At 36.2% G+C, this 21258-nt stretch overlaps 3 protein-coding genes across 4 annotated transcripts in view; all 3 read left to right on the top strand.

Annotated features, from left to right (window-relative positions):
- usp2b (ubiquitin specific peptidase 2b) overlaps window positions 1-14916 on the top strand; it is an 87509-nt gene extending 72593 nt beyond the window's left edge. For both annotated transcript variants that reach the window (XM_009301922.5, XM_009301923.5), the window contains 11 exons: window positions 1032-1082; window positions 3619-3742; window positions 5769-5880; window positions 5976-6086; window positions 7055-7119; window positions 7231-7334; window positions 7670-7747; window positions 8228-8306; window positions 9785-9892; window positions 10010-10130; window positions 10775-14916. In XM_009301922.5, the coding sequence (XP_009300197.1) occupies window positions 1032-1082; window positions 3619-3742; window positions 5769-5880; window positions 5976-6086; window positions 7055-7119; window positions 7231-7334; window positions 7670-7747; window positions 8228-8306; window positions 9785-9892; window positions 10010-10130; window positions 10775-10859 (1038 nt within the window). In that variant the 3' untranslated portion in view covers window positions 10860-14916. The remainder of the gene's footprint in view (window positions 1-1031; window positions 1083-3618; window positions 3743-5768; window positions 5881-5975; window positions 6087-7054; window positions 7120-7230; window positions 7335-7669; window positions 7748-8227; window positions 8307-9784; window positions 9893-10009; window positions 10131-10774) is intronic.
- Window positions 1-21258, top strand: part of cntrl (centriolin) — a 548241-nt gene that overhangs the window by 357418 nt on the left and 169565 nt on the right. The window lies entirely within an intron of this gene.
- LOC100538142 (uncharacterized) lies at window positions 16224-19956 on the top strand. Its single transcript, XM_021476667.3, has 3 exons — window positions 16224-16375; window positions 18471-19352; window positions 19459-19956. The coding sequence occupies exons 1-2, from the start codon at window positions 16318-16320 to the stop codon at window positions 19271-19273; spliced, it is 861 nt and encodes a 286-aa protein (XP_021332342.3). The 5' UTR covers window positions 16224-16317; the 3' UTR covers window positions 19274-19352; window positions 19459-19956.

Here is a 21258-nt window from a genome sequence, read left to right as displayed (position 1 = left end):
ACACTGGAGTTGAGTCTGCCGGTCACTACAAATTCATTTGCTCCATGCTGTGCAATGTGACAGTTTTACCACAGATTATGAGAGCTGGTCAGCAAAATCAAACAGATGACATGCTAAGATGCCTAAGTATGATGAGAGTCTAAATATTTGTGCCAGTCTGTCAAGATAAAATGGCTTAAAACACTTTTCTAGGGCATTATTTTAACTAATATGTCTAATAATACTGCTAAAACAATTTATATTATTTTATTTTGAATAATAATAATTCAATGGTGGAGCTTCTTGAGTTTGTTCAGTAAAGGCCGGCTCACACTGTGCGATTATTTATTTATTTATTTTTTAAATTTTTTATAATCATTTGTAGCATGTCAGACTGCACGAACATGGCTCCCATGTCACACTGTAAGATCTCAGCCGTCATAATGTCAGACTGAACGACCACCAAACACGGAAGAAAACTCTTTCAGCTTTTTCAGAACGTCATCAGAGAGAAAATCTGATCGCAACGGACAATAAGCAGCTGTCTGTGAGCTTGTCAAACCAAAAATACCGCAGATTTTAGCCTAGAATTTCATCTTTTAGGATTTCAAAAAATATACCTCCAGGGACATATTTCATGCTGTCCAGAAATGTACACAGGGGTACGTATCAATAATGAGCCTGGGTTATGGTTGTGATGTGAAAAATGGGCATTGTTTGTTTATGTCAAACCTTCACCAGAGAGAACACTTGGGTCAGATAACAAAAATTGTCCCAAAAAAACAGACTATAGAGCAGAGAAATGTGCAATAGCTTTTGTCATTTTAATTAGAGACACCTTTACTCTTGTCTGGTTCTCCCTTCTTAAAAATGCTTTTTCACTTCGCTGTCATTTATTATCTGTGGCAAACAAATGATGTGGCTCGAATGAGTCACGCGCTTTAGTCATATTTGAATTTATTAAAACATGTTGGGTATAACTAGCTCCGGTGTTCATCTTAGAAAGTCCTCTAATCTTTTCTCTCTTTTTCTTCCACCTTTGTTGTCTGCAGAACTCAAAGAATGCTCAGGGTCTGGTGGGTCTCAGGAATCTCGGAAATACTGTAAGTATTTTTAGCAAGTAGCAACGCATCTATAGTTCCATATAAAGTTCATACAAAAATGCTTTATTTTTATGCCTGTGTCTTTTGTGAGTTGTCATTTTTATGTCCATAGTGTAACACTTTAAAATAATGGTGAGTTAGTTAATGTTAGTTAATGTATTTAGTAACATGAACAAACTATTAGTGATATGTTTATTTCATGTTCATGTTAGTTAATGTCATTTAAGGCAGCGGTTCTCAAGCGAGATCAGTGTGGGATCGCGTGATATTGTTAACATTTTTTAGCAGTGAACAATTAGGAGAACGATCATGTTGCCTTAGTTCATTTTATCCCCTGGCTGACCAATAAAAAGGGACAAATTTGTAATTCGTCCTCCACAAAGTCCCACTGATTCGCCTTCAGTAGCTAATACTAATGACCCAAGCATGCTGGTCCCAGATGAGGAAGCTCCAAACATTTCAAGTCACAGCGCTAGCAATACTGAAAACACGAAATGCAGGAAATACCAAGATTACCTCGACTATGGTTTTATTCCATTTTCTCGAAGCAAAGAGTTCATAATCCAGCCACAGTCTATTATCTGCATCAAAGTTCTTGCTAACAAACACATGAGGTCGTCCAAATTAATAAGACATTTGCAGACGACTCATCCCAAATACGGCGACAAGCCCAGAGCGTTTTCTTCAGCGCAAGGCAAAAGAATTGACACATGGACGTCACAGCTACTGACAAGAAACTTAAAAAATTGGCAACTAATACTCACCTTATTCTCCGCCGACGAGCGGGCGCTGCCATTTGAATCTTTTTGGCTTGAGACTTCCGGTCTCATTCACTTCCATTCATTTTTTGACGTTAAAAACTGCTCATTACGCTGCTTGATGTTGCAATTTGATATTTTCTTATTATATTATTCTACTTGGTCTGTATAGTCATGCAAACATTTGTTTGTAGAGCAAGTAGTTTGACCATTTTCTGCCGTTTATTATTCCTAGTCATTTCTCCCATAAGCGACTGAATCCGAAGTTCTAAGACAATCGCGAAAACAGGCGCACTTCCGCATTTTAGGTCGATAGCGCCAATTTAAAGGCCAAAGGCTTACGTTTTTCAGTTACAAATGGCCCACTAATGTTTTGCTTTTATTTTGCATTAGGCCATTATTTGCGCATAAACATATCTAGTTATAAAAATAAAAATACCGTATGTTTGAAAACAACATTTTTTTGTCATCCTTACGGCAAAATTATGAGCTATAATAAATTAAATGTAGGGGCCTTATTATAATTTCCAGGGGAAAAGCAGGTCTCAAGCAAAAAAAGGTTGGGAACCACTGATTTAAGGGAAATAGAGTTGGTTCGTTAACTCACAGTGCATTAGCTAATGTTACCAAAAGCACACATTTGGATTTCATTAATGCATTAGTAAATGTTAAACTATGATTAATAAATGTTTTACAAGATTATTCATACTTGGTTAATGTTAGTAAATATTGGACCCGTAGTCTAAAGTATTACCATATATGGTTCAATTAAAATGTCTAAATTCTTATAGATCAACCATGCATTTGCACTCACAGAACTGCCACTCACTGGATTTAGTTTTCTTCTTTTTTTGCATAATAATCTCTAAACCCTAGAGTTGGTTGTGTGAAAATCCCAGTAGATCAGCCATTTAGGAAATGCTCAGACCAGCCTATTTGGCACCACCAACCACGAAAGCGATAGTTCACCCCAAACAAAATGAAAAATCAGTCGTCATTTGCTCACCATTGACTTATCACAGACCTAAATTTCTTTCATCTGTTGAACACAAATGAAGATATTCTGAATAAAGCTGATAACCATTGCCATGGCTTTCTTCAAAAAAACATTATAGCTAGATTATTAAAGTGGGCGTCACGCTGGCGCAGTGGGTAGCAAAATCGCCTCACAGCAAGAAGGTCGCAGGTTTGAGCCTCGGCTGGGTCATTTGGCATTTCTGTGTGGAGCATATTCTCCCCATGTTTGCGTGGGTTTCCCCCACAAGTCCAAAGACATACACTATTAGTGAATTAGGTAGGCTAAATTGACTGTAGTGTATGCGTGTGAATGAGTGTGTATGGATGTTTCCCCAGTGATAGGTTGCAGCTGGAAGGGCATTTGCAGCGTAAAACATACTGGATGAGCTGGCGGTTCATGCTGCTGTGGCGACCCCAAATTAATAAAGGGACTAAGCTTAAAAGAAAAAGAATGAATGAATATCATTTAAGTAGTAATCAGTATAAAATAGAAATATTGGTAAAAAGAAACTCATAAAGGTTTGGAACCACTTGAAAGTGAGTTGTTATTTTTGGGTGAACCATCATTTTTCTTACATTCTGATGCTCAGTTTGTCTCAGATCATCTTGACCTACATGCCTAAATGCATTGATTTGCTGCCATGTGATCAGCTAATTGGATATCTGTGCAAACAAGCAGTTGTACCTAATAAAGTGGCCAGAAAGAGTTGTATTCTCAATTCATTCATTTTAGTGCCTTCTCCATTCTTGTGCCTCTGCAGTGTTTCATGAACTCCATCCTGCAGTGTCTGAGCAACACTCATGACCTGAGGGACTACTGTCTGCGTAACACACACCGCACCGACCTCAACAACAACTGCAGGGCCAAAGCTGCGCTGATGGACGGTAAGAGACACATTTACACACCGGTCTATACAGTAGAGCATTCATTTCCAGCACGCACATCAGACTCCCTAAGGGTATTGTATAGGTATTGGTTAGTCACATGCCTGCATCTACCATTTTGAAACTAGACATGATCAGGTTGAACATACGGTCACTCACGACTTTTATTGACTTGTGTAAGAATATTTTGACTTGATTTCAATGTGTATTTTTAAATGATATTAGAGATCGATGTTATTCAGGAAATATTTAAATGGAAATGTTTAAAAATGTGTCTTCTGGAGGAATTGTGATATTTGTCAAACCAATAGACTCTATTGGGCTCTATTTTGACGGTACATGCGCAAAGTGCAGGACGCAAACGCTTTCAGGGCGTGTCAGAATCCACTTTTGCTAATTTAAGGACGGAAAAAATCAGCTTTGCGTCGTGGCGCATGGTCTAAAAGGGTTGAGCTTATTCTCTTAATGAGTTATAGGTGTGTTTTAAGAATAAACCAATCAGAGTTTCATCTCCCATTCCCTTTAAGAACCAGTTGCGTCGCGCCATAAGCGCATTTGCTATTTACATGACGTAAAGTAAGTGGAAGTGGAAAAACCGAGCGCTTCACTAGCAAGGAAACAGTTAAACAGAGCATCTGCAGCACGAGAATGAGAGATAAGTCATCTCATAATCTACTTTCACTTTCGCTCTCGTGGATAGCACAGACATCAATTAGCCTATAAATAATTAACTTTGTTCAGCGCAAAGATTTGTTTTTGAAACTATTTCTAAATTCAGTTTTAATTTCCAATAAATGAACAATAATAACTAAGTGTGTTCAAAAACCTGAGTTATATCCTAAAACACATGCTGTGCCCCATATGGTCTGAAACCTGACATTTGGACAAATCTAAGCTTGTTTTTGATAAAACAAATATAAATATGGAGGTGAGGCAGTGGTGCAGTAGGTAGTGCTGTCGCCTCACAGCAAGAAGGTCGCTGGGTCGCTGGTTCGAAGTTTGGCTCAGTTGGCGTTTCTGTGTGGAGTTTGCATGTTCTCCCTGCCTTCGCGTGGGTTTCCTCCGGGTGCTCCGGTTTCCCCCACAGTCCAAAGACATGCGGTACAGGTGAATTGGGTAGGCTAAATTGCCCGTAGTGTATGTGTGTGGATGTTTCCCAGAGATGGGATGCGGCTGGAAGGGCATCTGCTGTGTAAAAACTTGCTGGATAAGTTGGCAATTCATTCTACTGTGGCGACCCCAGATTAATAAAGGGACTAAGCCGACAAGAAAATGAATGAATGAATAAATATGGATATAATAAATAATACTTCTAATAATAATAACATTATACAAAAGCAAATTGTTATGAATGAACTGAAAAAGCCTCCCGAGATGGAGGCATGAAGGCAGTGTTTTTTAAATTTATGTAGGCTAGAAAATAATATGTTTTGTAATATTTTAATCCTTTATATTTAAATTCTATATATCCTTATCATATTCAATATATATCCTTAAGTTTTTAATTATTTTTCATATGTAAAGATATTTGCGTATTGCTGTACATTTTGTGTATTAAGCAGTGTGTAAGCGAGGCGCACAACTAACGCGCTTTGCGCTGGACTTTAGACCGGCTTTGTTATGGTCAATTGAAAAATCTATTATAGTTTCTCAAAATAACAACGCGCCATATCACTCCTGCTTTTTTTTCCAGAACGCCTATGGGCGCACATATGAGCGCAAATGCATTTGCTATTTAAACAGCGTGGCGGAAAACATCAAAACGACTCTTGCGCCAAGCTGAAACCAGCAAACAACTATTGTGTCGCGCCTCGCGCCACATTGTGCCGGGTGTATGATAGGGCCCTATTTGACTCTACAGTGTTGTTGTTATTTGTTTGTTTTTTGTACAGTGGATGTTTATTAAGAAATCAATATGATTGCATATTATATATTGTGTATGTAGAATAGGTTTTGCCATGAATATAACCAATGCTGCATAAATCAATCAATCAGTCAATAAATCCCTGCGTCTTTCTGTGTTCAGAGTTTGCCAAGCTCACTCAGACCATTTGGACGTCAGCTAGCAATGAGGCCATCAGCCCTTCTGACTTTAAAATGCAGATTCAGAAATACGCCCCTCGATTTGTTGGTTACAAGTAAGTCACATCGGCGGTATGAAACATTGCATCATATTTGGCTGATGTTCAATTCTTTAAAATCTATGTCCTTGCCATTCTCTTCTGTCCTGTAGTCAGCAGGACGCTCAGGAGTTCTTGCGCTTTCTACTGGATGGGCTCCATAATGAAGTAAACCGAGTGACGGTGAAATCCAGAGCACCCGTGGAGGATCTTGATCACCTCTCGTGAGTACACTAGATGCTTTCTTATTCTGAAAAAACACTTGGTTGTCGATGTATATAACATGTTGTGGCCTCATGAGCCAACAGGGAAAGACTGCAAGCCTACTTTTAGTTCGGTTTTATGACAGGATTGAAAAGGCAAAACTCATTGCATATTGTAAGCTGCAAATATGTGAGCAAGAGCTGTTATAAAGATGAATGAAAATGTCAAATTGCTGGTTCACTTCAAGCATTTTCCATTCGTTTCAACTGGAATAATGTACAAAAAATGTACAGTTTAACCATTATGAATCCATTATTAATGTAAAATAAGGCAAAAGCGGGATACTGTTGAATTGATTGTTTAACTTATCTTCAAACCACTAACAGAGTTAATGTTTTCTACCATTTTGAATTTGAGATATCGCTAACAAGATGCTAAACTTAAAGCAGATTGAATGGTACATTTTTGTACCATAATATTGGGAAGTATCACAGTAACAGGATTGATAAATAATTGATTTACTATTGTTGTATTATGTAGGGATGCAACTACACATTTACTTAGGGGTGTCCGGGTTCAAGGTCTTGCAAAAGATGCAAAATTGAGTTCATTTTGTTCAAATAAATCTATATGTTAAATGTTATTTGTTTTGAGCATTAAGTTTATGTAATTATAGTGTTCCAGATGGCAATGTCGTTGACTAAATAATTGGGAATTTAGCTTACTATATTTACAGTGCCTGGCACAGAATAATCAGTTTTAGCCATGGCCTCAGAAAATATTCGAAGCTAATCATGTATTCCTAAGCAGATTCAGGCCTCTGGGAATATATTAATACTGCTTCGCATCAGTGTTGTGCTTGAATATGATGCAGTGTGATGTGCTGATTGATCCAACAGATGAATCACCTGTGGTTAAACTGTTGCAATCCGACAGTAATAGCGAGCAGTCTGTCTGTGCTCTTAAATTAAATGCGCTTTTTCTACAGGGAGGACGAGAAAGGCAAGCGAATGTGGAACAAGTACCTGGAGAGCGAGGACAGCAAAGTAGTCGGTGAGTTGACCTGCTAGATTAACAGTCTCTCTTTCCTTGATTGTGTATGTGTGCTTGTGTTTATCCTGCTCTGATTCAAATGTTCTAATATTTGTTTTTGTCCCTGCACAGATCTGTTCGTCGGTCAACTCAAAAGCTCATTGACGTGCAGCGAGTGTGGGTTCTGCTCAACTGTATTCGATCCGTTCTGGGATCTGTCTCTGCCTATAGCTAAGGTTAATATACATTTAATTATCCATCATATTCCTTACGCCTTAACACAATATAAGTAATTATTATTACACAATACAATAATTGGGGCGGCACGGTGGCTCAGTGGTAAGCACTGTCGCCTTATAGCAAGAAGCTCGCTGGTTCGAGTCTCAGCTGGGCCAGTTGGCATTTCTGTGTGGAGTTTGCATGTTCTCTTCGTGTTCGTGTGGGTTTGCTCTATAGTTTAAAACCCAAACCATCATTTAGAACAGTAGCATTGTATAAACATAAGTGGTGCCTATGTTTAGTCACATGACAGCATATAGTGTTTCATCTGTTGTTTATTTGTCTTCCTCAGACTTCAGGAGAAGTAAGTTTGAATGATTGTCTTCGGCTTTTCACCAAGGAGGATGTACTTGATGGGAATGAGAGACCAGTAAGTCTAGATTTTGATCATTTAAAAGCACAGTTTGTAACATTTTGCCATTGAAATATTCAAAAACCACTTGAACAATGTTAAATATTTGACTGATTTGTGTACTTAAATTATTCCAAATAATGTTTCAGACAAATAAGAACATTTCTGAGAAATAAGATATTTTACTTAGAGAGATGACTGTTGAAGTCACACACCCTCGATTTTTCAGTTTTAAATGTTTATAAAATATTGAAATGGAAAAGATGCTTCAATAAAATATTTAAAATCACAATTAGTATTTTAACTTGTCATTTAATGATATTTTGTACTATATATATATATATATATATATATATATATATATATATATATATATATTTTTTTTTTTTTTTTTTTTTTTAAGCTATTGGTTGTGGTCATTTTCAGCAGTGTCTTCTGTAAATCATGGTAAAAACGTATGATATGATATATCCTAAACATCTCTTTGTTTTCATGCAGACATGCCACAGATGTAAAACCAGACGGAAATGCACGAAAAAGTTCACCATTCAGAAATTTCCCAAAATCCTGGTGCTTCGTATCCTTTTAAAACAAACCAGTAATCCAAAGAGTTGCCTTTTCAATTTTCAATAAATCTAACTAACCTCTATGTGCTGATGAATTAAATGTCACATAATTACATAGCCTAGCTCATTATTTTCTATTACTAAGCTTAAGTGTTTTTATAAATATCTGCTAGACTTGACATTTTATTTGATTAAATATTTATTTATTTATTTATTTATTTACTAAAACTGTATCTTTTTATTTTTTCATATCCTTTATTGAAACTTTTTCAAATGTACACCATTTAAGGCAGTCTTTTCTTTGTTTAGCAAGGGATTGAAAGAGTAATGAGCACAGTATCTGTACAAATGCACAGTAAAAATGATGTTTCTCAAGTACATCATTAAGTTGAATCAGTTTACAAGTCATTTTAACTTACATCAATTCAGCTGACTTAAAAGGTCAAGTTAAAAATTTAGTTGAAACCTGAATAACTTTCTAAATTAAGTAAAAGTAATGTAAAAACATAAGGTTGTCATGACTTTTCTATAAATTAATTTTACAGTTTTTTTTACAGTTTTTTTGCCCAGAATTGTATGATGTAAACATGAAATTGTCCGTTATAAAGTCAGAATTCTGAGATGTTAGCACAATTCTGAGATTAAAAAAGTCACAATTCTGAGTTAGGTCCGAATTCTGCCTTCATATCTCGCAATTTTGAGAAAATATAGTCACAATTGCAAGTTATAGTCGAAATTCTGACTTCATATCTCGGCATTTTAAGAGAAAAAGTCACAATAGCGAGTTGTAGTCGGAGTTCTGCCTTCCTATCTTGCAATTTTGAGAAAATAAATTCGCATTTTCAAGTTATAGTCGGAATTCTGACTTCATACTCGCCATTTTAAGAGAAAAAGTCATAATAGCGAGTTGTGGTCGGAGTTCTGCCTTCCTATCTCGCAATTTTGAGAAAATAAAGTCACAATTGCAAGTTATAGTCGGAATTCTGACTTTAAGATACTTTTGAGAAAAAACGTCACAATAGCGAGTTATAGCCAGAATTCTGCTTTCATATCTTGTCATTTTAAGAGAAAAAGTCACAATAGCGAGTTATAGTCGGAATGCTGAGATAAAAAGTCTAAGCGTGTGTTTCTTCAATTCTGAACACGTCTGTGCTTTTTTTTAAAAATACTGACGCTATACTGAAGATTTAATCTAAAAATGCACATTTTAGAGACAAGTTAGAGTCCATATTGTGAGATAAAAAGTTGCAATTGCAAGTTGTGACATTTAAAAATGCCAGTTGCAAGCTATACCAGCCTGATCTCATGAGGAAACATAAGTATTTTACGCTTTATCAGTTTAGTGGCTAATTTGTTCGAGTTCAGTCGTACGAAAATGTACGATTTTAACAAGAAGGAATGTTTTTAACCTAAAATGATTTATCAAAAGTTATGGATTGCGTAAAATACTGTATATTTCAGTTTGCCCTTGATTCTGTATCTCTCTCAGATCTAAAGCGTTTCTCGGAGTGTCGGGTCAGAACCAGCAAACTCTCCACATTTGTAAACTTCCCTCTCAAAGAGCTGGACCTCAGGGAATTCGCCTCTGATAACAGCGGTAAGATCATTTACTACATCTGTATTCTGTGCTGTTATTTGCGCATTGCGTTTTTTGGTGTCTTTGTTTTTTACCGCAGCTAATTGACTTTAACTGTTGTCTGTTCTCTCCGTACAGTAAATGCAGTGTATAATCTGTATGCCGTGTCCAATCACACTGGTACATCATTGGGTGGTCATTATACAGCGTACTGCCGCAGTCCCTGTACAGGAGAATGGTACACATACAATGACTCCAGGTAAACATTCAGTCATTTCTCTTTGGCTTAGTCCTTTTATTAATCTTGGGTCACCACAGTGGAATGAACCGCCAACTTATCTAGCACATGTTTTACACAGCAGATACCCTTCCAGCTGCAACTCAGTACTGGAAAACATCCATACACTTATTCACACACATACACATCGGACAATTTAGTTCATTAAATTCTGTGGGTGAAACCAAAGCACCCGGAGGAAACCCATGCGAACACAAGGAGAACATGCAAACTCCACACAGAAATGCCAACTTACAAAGCCGGGACTCCAAACAGCAACCTTCTTGCTATGAGGCGACTGTGCTAATCACTGAGCCACTATGTCACCCTATTTTAACTAATCATATTGAAAGCCAGTAACCATTCACTTCCATAGTTGGAAATACTACTTCTGAAGTCAATGATTACAGGTTTTCAGCTGTTCTAATTCTAAAATGATGGAATATAAATACTTTAAGTATGGATTATAACATCTTTGCTAAATAAAATGTATTATATCACCTCATAATTTTAACAGTACTGAATATTTACAGTATTGTGGCATATTATTTTGCTCACAGTTCGTGTTCAAAGATGCTGACGCAGTGTGAGTTTTTGCAGACGTCTCATTGTTGTGTGTATTTCAGGGTGAGCCCCATGTCGTCCAGCCAGGTGTGCAGCAGCGACGCTTACGTGCTCTTCTACGAGTGTGCGACCTCCTCGCGCATGTGATTCAACCCGAAACGGAAACAAACTCTTCTGCTGCTGTCGAACTCAATCTCAGTCAGGGTCTAAATGCTTGAAGGACCATGGGAATTTACAAACCAAGGCCAGACATGCATACTGGAACTGAACGACAGTCACGGCCTACGAAGCCTGGGACTAGAGTTTTAAGTCTAACCCAAATCGAGCTTCAGCGTAAGGGCTCCTCCATCAATCACTCCCCCTGAAAGAGGCTGCTGCTCTGGGGATGGATTTAACAAACGGAAGTGGACAAAGACGGACAGAGGAACATGAACTACTACCTCTCTGGAACGAGCAAGACATTGTGTGTGTATGTATGTGTGTGTGTACAGGTTTATGTGGTTTATGAGGACACAACATTGTTTAATGACAAGAGTATGACCTAGAACACTGTAAAAAGCAATTAGCTGACTTGACTTGAATAAAGTGAGTAAACTAGTTGCCTTGTAATTATTAAGTAAACAAAAAATGCATAATTATAAAAGCTAGGCTAAGTCATTGGGCTGGTAACCAATAAAGTTGGTTTACGGGGACATGACTTGTGTCCTTGTAATTCAGAACACTTAAAAAACATACTTAACAGTGTCTATTGACATTTAAGTTTGGGCTAGGGGTAGGATAAGGCGATATAATAAGCCACTTTTACAGTATAAATTACATTATACCTATGGAAAGTCCTCATAAACCATATTTACAAGTGTGCGTGTGTGTGTCTGTCAGTCTTCAGGCTGATACTGGACGACTCTATGCACTGTGTTACCGACTCAAAACCATCCCTATCCCTTATTTAATTTATTAACATGATGAGTTCAACGTTTTACTTCATTTCAAGCTAATTACGACTAATTTAAACGAGAGGTCATCTTGCTGAAGGACCATATAGGTCAACGGTGTGAATGACGCAAGGATTGTTTACTGTTTCGAACAGATGCGTGTGTCCGCTTTGCTCGATTTGCTGATTTTCAATGGAATATGCACATCGGAAGGGCTTGGTTTTACACTAATGCATGACTGTGCTCCTTCCTGAAACCCTCACCATTACAGAAAAGATTGTATGACTGCCCCCTGGTGGCCAGGAGAGGTAAAACCAGAAAAAAAAGATGAGCCCTTTTCATAGACTTTCAATTATAGAAAATAATTGAATAATCTGCAAATCAATAATCGTAATCAATCTTAAAATGTTTTCTTGTTTTGGAAAGTCACAAAGTTTTTTTATAGGGGTGACCACACATCACATTTTTCCTGGGACAGTCCTGTATTTCAGCTTTGATTTTTAGAGTCCTGACTTATTAATAAAAAATAATACATGTTATGTCCTTAAATTTGATCGTAGTGTAGGAGTGTGTGTGTGAATATGTGAGTGTATGGGTGTTTCCCAATACTGGGTTGCAGCTGGAAGGGCTGTGTAAAACATATCCTGGAATAGTTGGCGGCTCGTTCCGCTGTGGTGACCCCTGATAAATCAGGGGCTAAGCCGAAGGAAAATGAATGAATGTTCTGTCCTGTAACTACCTGTAATTAATCAATGGTAGCCAGTCATGTCATATACTTGCACAAAAGTGATTTACTATAGTTATTGCAAGGTAAAAACATGAACGAACATTAAAGGTATGCTGAAGGAAACGGTGTACATTGTAAAAAGCAAACTTAAAAATTATTTCACCCGTTGCCTTAAAAGTAATTACAAATTAAATAATGCCTAATTAAATGTGCATTATTATAAAAATTTAGTTGATTTTTACTTAACAATTACAATGTTTACTCTTTGCAAAGTAAAATAACTTCCTGAAATGAATCATAGCCAAAAAAAAAAAAATCAGAGTCAGAAAGCTGTCATTGAAAGATATTGTAAACTATATAAGTAAACTATATAAGTTCTTACTTAAGTTACATTTACTTCAGAAATTAAATTTGGTATCCAAAACTCGTGAAAATAATATAGAAAGGAGCCGAGTATTAGCTCAATATTTCAAATTACATATATTGTTTAATAATGTCTATTCCAGATTTAAAAAAAAAGACAATGGATTCAGTGTTTCCAACTTAGCGACTTCGTCTCTTTATTTAGGGACTTTTCAGTCCCCCTAGCTAATTTTTTTTTTAAAAAGCGACTAGCGACAATCTTGCTACTTTTTTCCAACCCAGGCTCATTCTGAAAATGTATTTCCGTGTACGTTTCTGGAGACTGCGAAATACGTCCCGGGAGGTACGTATTCTTGCAGTTTTTGTTTTCGCGAATACACAAGAGGCTGCTGTGTGCGCTCTTTCGTATCTTAAATGTCTCTCGTGAGTGCCATTCGCACTCGCGCTGTTCTCGTGTAAACCCACCAGAGGCCGCTGTCGAGTGACCGTCTGTCTGACTGACCGAGTGATTGACTGGGCGACCGGCCAATCCACTGACCCACCCTCCTCCTTCCCTAAACCCAACCAATTTTACTGATTGACTCGTGCACCCGCTTCCCTTAACCCAACCAACAATTTACAAAAGCCGTCCAGAAAAAGAAAAGCCCTTGTCTGATTTTTACCATGTTTTCGAATTTTACCACATTCCCACCCTCTTATGATCTTGTTCACTTTATTTTTTGGATTTTGTTTTTGTCTTACCTGACTTCTGGAACCGCTCTTCCCCTAAGACTCGAACCCGGTCATCGTCGTCAACTCCTCTCTGCATCTCAAGTACGCCTACATACACGACAAGCTAACTGGACAAACTGGTTGCAGCGGTAGAGCCCTCCACATGGAAGTAAGCGGTCAGCTGCTAAGCGTGAAAAGGAACGCCGACATACCGCCCTGTAGCTTTCACTTACAAAATGAAATGCAGCCATATGTACCTCCGGCTACATAACTCGCGCTCTCCAGAAACGTCCACAGGATTACGTTTTCAGAATAAGCCTGGTTTGCTTTTTTTTGGTGTTCCTGCTGATTTTTATAGAATCTCATGTGTCTGTACCGTAATCTTCCTACTCTTCTCAACAAGCCACCCATGATCCCGTTATCCCCCCCCCCACTTCAGCTCAGAGCACTCACCGCGGCCCAGTCCTCACACAGCAGTCTCACACCTGCAGCCTGAGAGCAGATCATTCCTCTGCGTACCGATGGCAAATGTTTTAGCACCGTGAGTGTGAGGTATTTCCCTGGTACAATCACACAGATTTTAGTGACACCAGTTACTGAACTGAGAAAACTGATCTACTATACACATCTACTGTATTCAAGCAATGCATTTAATTGGATTGACATGCATATATAAAGCGTAGTGCAAATAAAAATACCCCTTCATTAACCATAGGCAGTTTAACAAACAGAAAGTGTTGGACGTTGTGATGTCAATAATATGCAATTTGACATATGACATAATCTATTGACATTTAGCAACTTTTTTAGCAGAGCTTATCGCCTTTTCATTGAAAATAGTTGGCAACCCTGTTTGGATTTTGGCTAATTGGCTATTTCTTGGGATTTTTTTCTGTTCACCAGTATAGAACTTTACCCAACCATGACAACATTTAATAGTAGATGTGAAAACGGTCTATTAAAATCCATCTCCAATTATTTTTAGGCATTTCCGGTTTCCTCAAGGGATAATACAAGATATAAAAGAGGCCTTAATATGTTTTTCCACAGTCTGCCAGAGACTATAACACTCTTGTTTAATTTGAAGATGAGTCAAACAAGAGGCCACCAGGAGGGTGTGTGTGTGTGTGTGTGTGTTTGTGTGTGTGTGTGTGTGTGTGTGTGTGTTTGTGTGTTTGTGTGTGTGTGTGTGTGTGTGTGTGTGTGTGTGTGTGTGTGTGTGTGTGTGTGTGTGTGTGTGTGTGTGTGTGTGTGTGTGCCTTTATGTATTATTTCTCTATTTATGAAGTGAATGTTGTGAACGTTGCTTATTGTCGCGCTTGAACTGGACGATGTTGTTTTTTTTTCTACAGAGAGATTTTAAACGAGTGGTGATTTTTTCTGTGTCTCAAATGTGACTGTAGTGTACTGCATATCAAGAGCTACTGGCTTTTCAAAAGAAGTAAATATGAATAAAAGCAAATGTCTACATAAGCACTTGTGAATTGTCTGCAGTGCTACATTGTGTGGAGTGATTGTGAAGTGTGGTGCTCCAGAAATGCCCTTTAAAAACATAATAGAGAATCTGACAGGCAGTAGTTCAATTGTGCTATAACTAGTGTGTACACAGTTAGACTTTGCCTATCATTGTTCATAAATATAGATAAATAAATAGACAGATAGACAGACAGACTGATAGACAGACTGATAGATAGATAGATAGATAGATAGATAGATAGATAGATAGATAGATAGATAGATAGATAGATAGATAGATAGATAGATAGATAGATAGATAGATAGATAGATAGATAGATAGATAGATAGAGACGAGATATGAATGTTTCATTCATTTTACTTTATTATATAAAAATAATTTATTATATTTATTTATAATATTAACAATATAATCATAGTAATAACCATGACATCAATACTAGCCTAAAACAGGGAAACAATAAATAAATAATGAAATAAAAGGGTGGTGCAGTGGGTAGCACGTTCACCTCACAGCAAGAAGGTCGCTGGTTTGAGCCTTGGCTGAGTCAGTTGGCATATCTGTGTGGAGTTTGCATGTTCTCCCTCTGTTTGCGTGGGTTTCCTCCAACTGCTCCTCTTTCCCCACTAGTCCAAAGACTGGTGTTATAGATGAATTGAGTAAACTAAATTGTCAGTAGTGTATGTGTGTGAATGGAAGGGTATGGGTGTTTCCCAGTGATGGGTTTTAGCTGAAAAGACATTCGCTGCGTTCGCTGGATAAGTTGGCGGTTCATTTCGCTGTGGCGACCCCTGATTAATAAAATGACTAAGCCGAAAACAAACTGAATAAAATAATAATAACAATAGTAATATAAAAAATGTTTTGTAATGTAGTAATTAAATAAATGAAGTCACGAAGAAAATTCTGCAAATGAGGTAATGATAACGAATACGTACATTTGTGAATATAATATTTAATCATTAAAATAAATAAATTGCCTATATAGTCTCTGTTATGTTTGATTTGAGAAAAAAAAGTAGCAAAATATATCACACATAGAAAAGTCAATGTTAAACTTACACTTTGATGTAAAAAAACAAACAAACAAAACAGATCAATCAGACCAAAACACTTTATTATGGGCATTTAATTAAAAAAAATACATATACATTACATAAATAAATATATATATTACATATATATTATTCAGAGAAGTGTAAATGGTAAATGCAGAGATGACATAGGCCAACTTGTCAGTGAAGCCCCTCCCACATCCGTTTACAAGAGTTTAAATGCTGAAGAATATTCTCATGTTTCTCAAAGAACACAGTCAGTGTGGGTTCTCTGTCCTCCCACTGCTGAACAAGAACCAAACAGGAGGAACTACTGCAGGAAAAACAACTGACACCAAAGATGGAGATTAAGAAAGAACCTTACAGAATTAAAGTTGAGGCTACAAAGAAACAAACAGGTTTGTAATTTTTTTTCTTATTGTGGTTAACACTGATTAAAAATTACGATCAAAACTGACATGAAAAACTAGATAATTGTTATTTGCAACCACTATCGTAGCTAAACTGTAAATAAATATCTGTAATTTTTGGTTTATTTCTGGCAGCTGGGGTGCTGGAAAAAAAAAACATAAAATAACGGCCGCTAATTTGCAAAAATGTACTGTAAGATAACAGAGGTTGAATGACACAGATTTACAAGAAATTTAAACTTAAGGAAATTTCTGTAATTTAATGTCCACTATTTTAGATTAAACTTCTGTAATTTAACGGCCGTTATTTTACTTTTTTTTTCCTGGCACCCCAGCTGCCAGAAATAAACCATAAAATTATAGATTTATTTTTACAGAAACTTATACACAAAAAAAAAAAAAACTTTTACACTGTATCATAGGCTACTCTATATGCGGTTAAAAAATCAGGCAGGCAATGGTCAAACAGGTTCAAACTGGAGAATGAGGGTAATCCAAAGAACGTGGTCAAAATAACAGGGAAATGGTCAGGACGGGCAGTATAACAGCATAAACAATTAAACAAACAAAGGTCCTAAAACACAAGAAGGCAACACAAGGAAACCACTTTGTAATGCTAACACTGAACAAGATTCAGCAAAGTTTGTGTGAAAGTGTGGTGTATATATAATATAATCCAGTATATAATCACATATATTCAGTAATCAGTGAAGATGAGTTTAAGCTGTGTGTGTATGTGCGTATGTGTGTGTAAAGCTGGAGTGACACTGCACTTTTCTCCTCATCTTCCATTCATATGCACACGACTGCGTCAGATCAGAAACGCAAGCTCGACAAGTTTTGCAGTTCGCTGCATTGCAAAGTTCTAGCTTGGTAAACTCTGACCTGTACAGTAGCTGAGAGAGCTGAACTTGTTGCAATTTAAGAAAACACATGCAATTACAAAAAACATCAGCAAATTAAGACAAGATATTCATCCGTTTGACAGCACATGTGCTGCAAATCCTCACAATGCAAACACATAAAAAAAATAATAAAAAAAACACGTTAATAAAACGATATTTTCCCACAACGCAAACACATAAAAAAATAAAAATAAAAAAACACGTTAATAAAACGATATTTTCCCACAACGCAAACACATAAAAAATAAAAATAAAAAAACACGTTAATAAAACGATATTTTCCCACAACGCAAACACATAAAAAAATAAAAATAAAAAAACACGTTAATAAAACGATATTTTCCCACAACGCAAACACATAAAAAAATAAAAATAAAAAAACACGTTAATAAAACGATATTTTCCCACAACGCAAACACATAAAAAAATAAAAATAAAAAAACACGTTAATAAAACGATATTTTTCCACAACGCAAACACATAAAAAAATAAAAATAAAAAAACACGTTAATAAAACGATATTTTTCCACAACGCAAACACATAAAAAAATAAAAATAAAAAAACACGTTAATAAAACGATATTTTCCCACAACGCAAACACATAAAAAAATAAAAATAAAAAAACACGTTAATAAAACGATATTTTCCCACAATGCAAAAAAAATGGAACACAACAGAAATGTTTCAAGGGGACTCAAAAATGTGACAGAAGTCACTGTGCAGCGATTATTGCTCAGTGAAGTTGTTGGTGATCTTTGAAAGTTGAGTTTTTTGTTTGTTTATTTTACCATCCTGATTGCCTTGTCTTTAGTATTTATTAGTCTAACGACAACCGAAATAGCCAGGTCCGTTATGTTTTAGGGTCCTCTTGAAACATTTCCATTGTGTTGCGAGCTATTTGAAACTGAATTTTGCATGCTCAAACTCTAGACCGTGGCATTAGTGTCTGGATGACTGTCAGCTGTGGCATGAATGATTGGAGCAATGAATTCTGGGATTTGTAGTTCAATTTAGTGGCAGAATTGTAGTTCTCCAGCGATCTCCAACTGTTAGATAAAAAAAACAATGAGTAAAAAATACCTATAGATAATTGTTGATTTGGTAATAACATTTGTAATTGCTAGTCTTTATTACATGTCATGTGTAATTTGTATCCTTGTATCCTGTTGATTTTTAGGTCCAGTGAAAGTGAACGAAGTCAGACGTAATCATTTCAAAAATCCTCGCAACATCACTAAAGAAAATAAAAATGCAGACGCTTCACAGACGGTTCACAGACAAGGTCAAAAACCTGGAGTCAATGGACATTACAACTGTTCTGCCTGTGGAAAGATCTACAAACATAAATCAGGTTTTTACAGACACAAGCGATTTCACACTGGAAAAGGATTGTTTACGTGCACGCAGTGTGGAAAGGATTTTCCCGAGAAAGGAAAGCTGGACATACACATGAGGATTCACACCGGAGAAAGACCGTTCACGTGCGCTCAGTGTGGACAGAGTTTCATACACAAACCAGATCTTACCAGACACATGAGGATCCACACCGGCGAGAGGCCTTATACATGCACCCAGTGTGGAAAGAGTTTCATTGATCCGTCATGCTTGAAAGCGCACTCGAATAAGCACATCGAAGAGAAACCGTTTACATGCGCTCAGTGTGGAAAGGGCTTCTTATATCAATTTATCCTCAATAATCATCTGCTCTCGCACTCTGGAGTAAAGCCGTTCAGCTGCCATCAGTGCGATAAAACATTTGTGCTAGAAAAACGCTTAAAGGAGCACCTTCAAGTTCACGCTGCCGTCAAGCCTCACGTTTGCTTCTGTGGGAAAAGTTTCATAATAATGAACAGGTTACAGGATCATCAGAGGATTCACACCGGAGAGGGACCGTACAAGTGTTCACACTGTGGAAAGAGCTTCATTTACTTTAAATCCTTGAAAACTCATGAGAGAAATCACACTGGGAAAAAGCCATAACAGTGTCGGAACTGCGTGTGGAAAGAGTTTCTATTATTCAGATTCAGTGAAGAAAGTTCATACACTCTCAGAAAAAAAGGTACTGATTTTAAAATATTCCTTCTAACTTTCAAGGCACTTCATAATCTCGCTCCTCAATATCTCACTGAACTTCTCCATATCTACACCCCTTCTCGTACCCTTAGGTCAGCTAACAACTTCACTCTGGCACCACCTCGCACTCGACTGAGCAAAATGGGAGACAGATCTTTTAGCTCTATGGCTCCTAGGCTATGGAACTCACTTCCAGTAGATCTTAGGAGCAGTGATAGTCTTCACAATTTTAAATCACGTCTAAAGACCCATATTTTTAAGCAGGCTTTTACTTAACAATTTTTTTTATCATGTTTTTATTATGTTCTTTTATATTCGCTATTGCGTTTTAACTTGTTTGGTCAATGATTGTTTTTAGTAATGTTTAAGTTGTTTAGCATGTCTGCTGATGCTTACTGTAAGGCGACCTTGGGTGTCCAGAAAGGCGCCATTTATAAATAAAATGAATTATTATTATTATTATTACTCGGTGGTACAAATAATGTTCCTTAAGGAACAGTTTGTAGCTTTGTAAAAGTTTTACCTATTATGGTACAGAAAAGTCCTTTTATGATGCTGTTCTGTACCTTTTAAGGTATAATGGAAAGAAAGGTAAATAATTTTTTTCATGAAAAGGTACAAAAGTGTTGAACAACTCCTTCATTAATATATATATATGAGAATAAATATGACTGGACAGGCACAGTGATGTATGAATGATTTCCATATTAAAACATGAATCATCATTAATCATTAATTATCATTAATAAGCATTTGATATGGAACAAAATCAATGCCAAAATTATTAGATTAAAAAACTTGTTGAACAGCACAAACTTTAAAAAATAGTACACCAAATTAAAACAAGTTAACAAGTTCTTACATTTTAATGACTTGAATTCCAGGTTTTGTATATTTAGGTCCTGAAATTTTACATGTCTGTTTATATAAGCTGTGAATATTTCAACTAAAATATATACAGAATAAATACAGTTTTCATACTCAAAAATTTTAATAATTCATATTCAATTTCCAGATTTCACTAAATATTCAATACCCTTTATGAATACGATGTATAATATTCAAAGGGACAATTTTCAGTTACAAATTCGAGCTTTTTTCAAATTCAGAATTCAACAAGCTTTTTAATTCAACACTTTTGGCATTGATTTTGTTCCATAATATGATTAAAGAAACTCATAAACACTAATTATCAAGTTCTATAATGCAAAACAACTGGTAAAACTAAACTCTAGGTATTGTAAACTAAACATTTAAGGCATTTTTAATAAACGTTTGGTAAACATTTTCTGATAAAGACATTCATCAGCAAATCACTTACAAAAGCTAACACATACTCTAATCTTGTATATAAATCATATAAATAAATACATAATGAGGCTATTTATTAGGAAATGAAATTTTTGTATTATTATTTTATTATTATTAAGTGGAATATTGTTTATTCATTTATCTACTTTTACAATTTGATACATGCAAACCACTGCAGAAATGTTTTAGTTGGCTAACGATGGTTTTCGGAAACGCACCCCAGGCTGATAATAAAGAATGTGGATGCTGAAGGTTTTCTTTCATATTACAAGATGTACTATATATGGAATTACTAAAGATTGTTCTGTTTTGCACGATTTAATTAATATTATCATTATATTAGCCAAATATTTTGTTCTTAAAAGCAGATACTTTAAAACACCTCCACTACTAAATGTTAATTCTTTTGTATCATATAACTTGCCATAGCCGATATCTGCTTTGTATTAATTTCTTTTTTTTCGTTTTTCTCTCTCTTAATTTTATTTCAATTTGGATGATTTTTGTAATTTTTACACTTTTGTATATTATTTTGTTTTTAGCCTTCCATACGATTCATGATATGTAAAGTTGAACGCCAT

The sequence above is a fragment of the Danio rerio genome, chromosome 5 (genome assembly GCF_049306965.1).
Source record: "Danio rerio strain Tuebingen ecotype United States chromosome 5, GRCz12tu, whole genome shotgun sequence".
Classification (NCBI taxonomy): Eukaryota; Metazoa; Chordata; class Actinopteri; order Cypriniformes; family Danionidae; genus Danio; species Danio rerio.
This window is presented reverse-complemented; position numbering and strand designations above follow the sequence as displayed.

Excerpts from the sequence above, each read along its gene's own strand:
- LOC100538142 (XM_021476667.3), top strand. The coding sequence starts at position 16,318 with ATGGAGATTAAGAAAGAACCTTACAGAATTAAAGTTGAGGCTACAAAG. Across the intron at positions 16,376-18,470 it reads GGCTACAAAGAAACAAACAG|GTCCAGTGAAAGTGAACGAA; the intron begins GTTTGTAATTTT and ends GTTGATTTTTAG.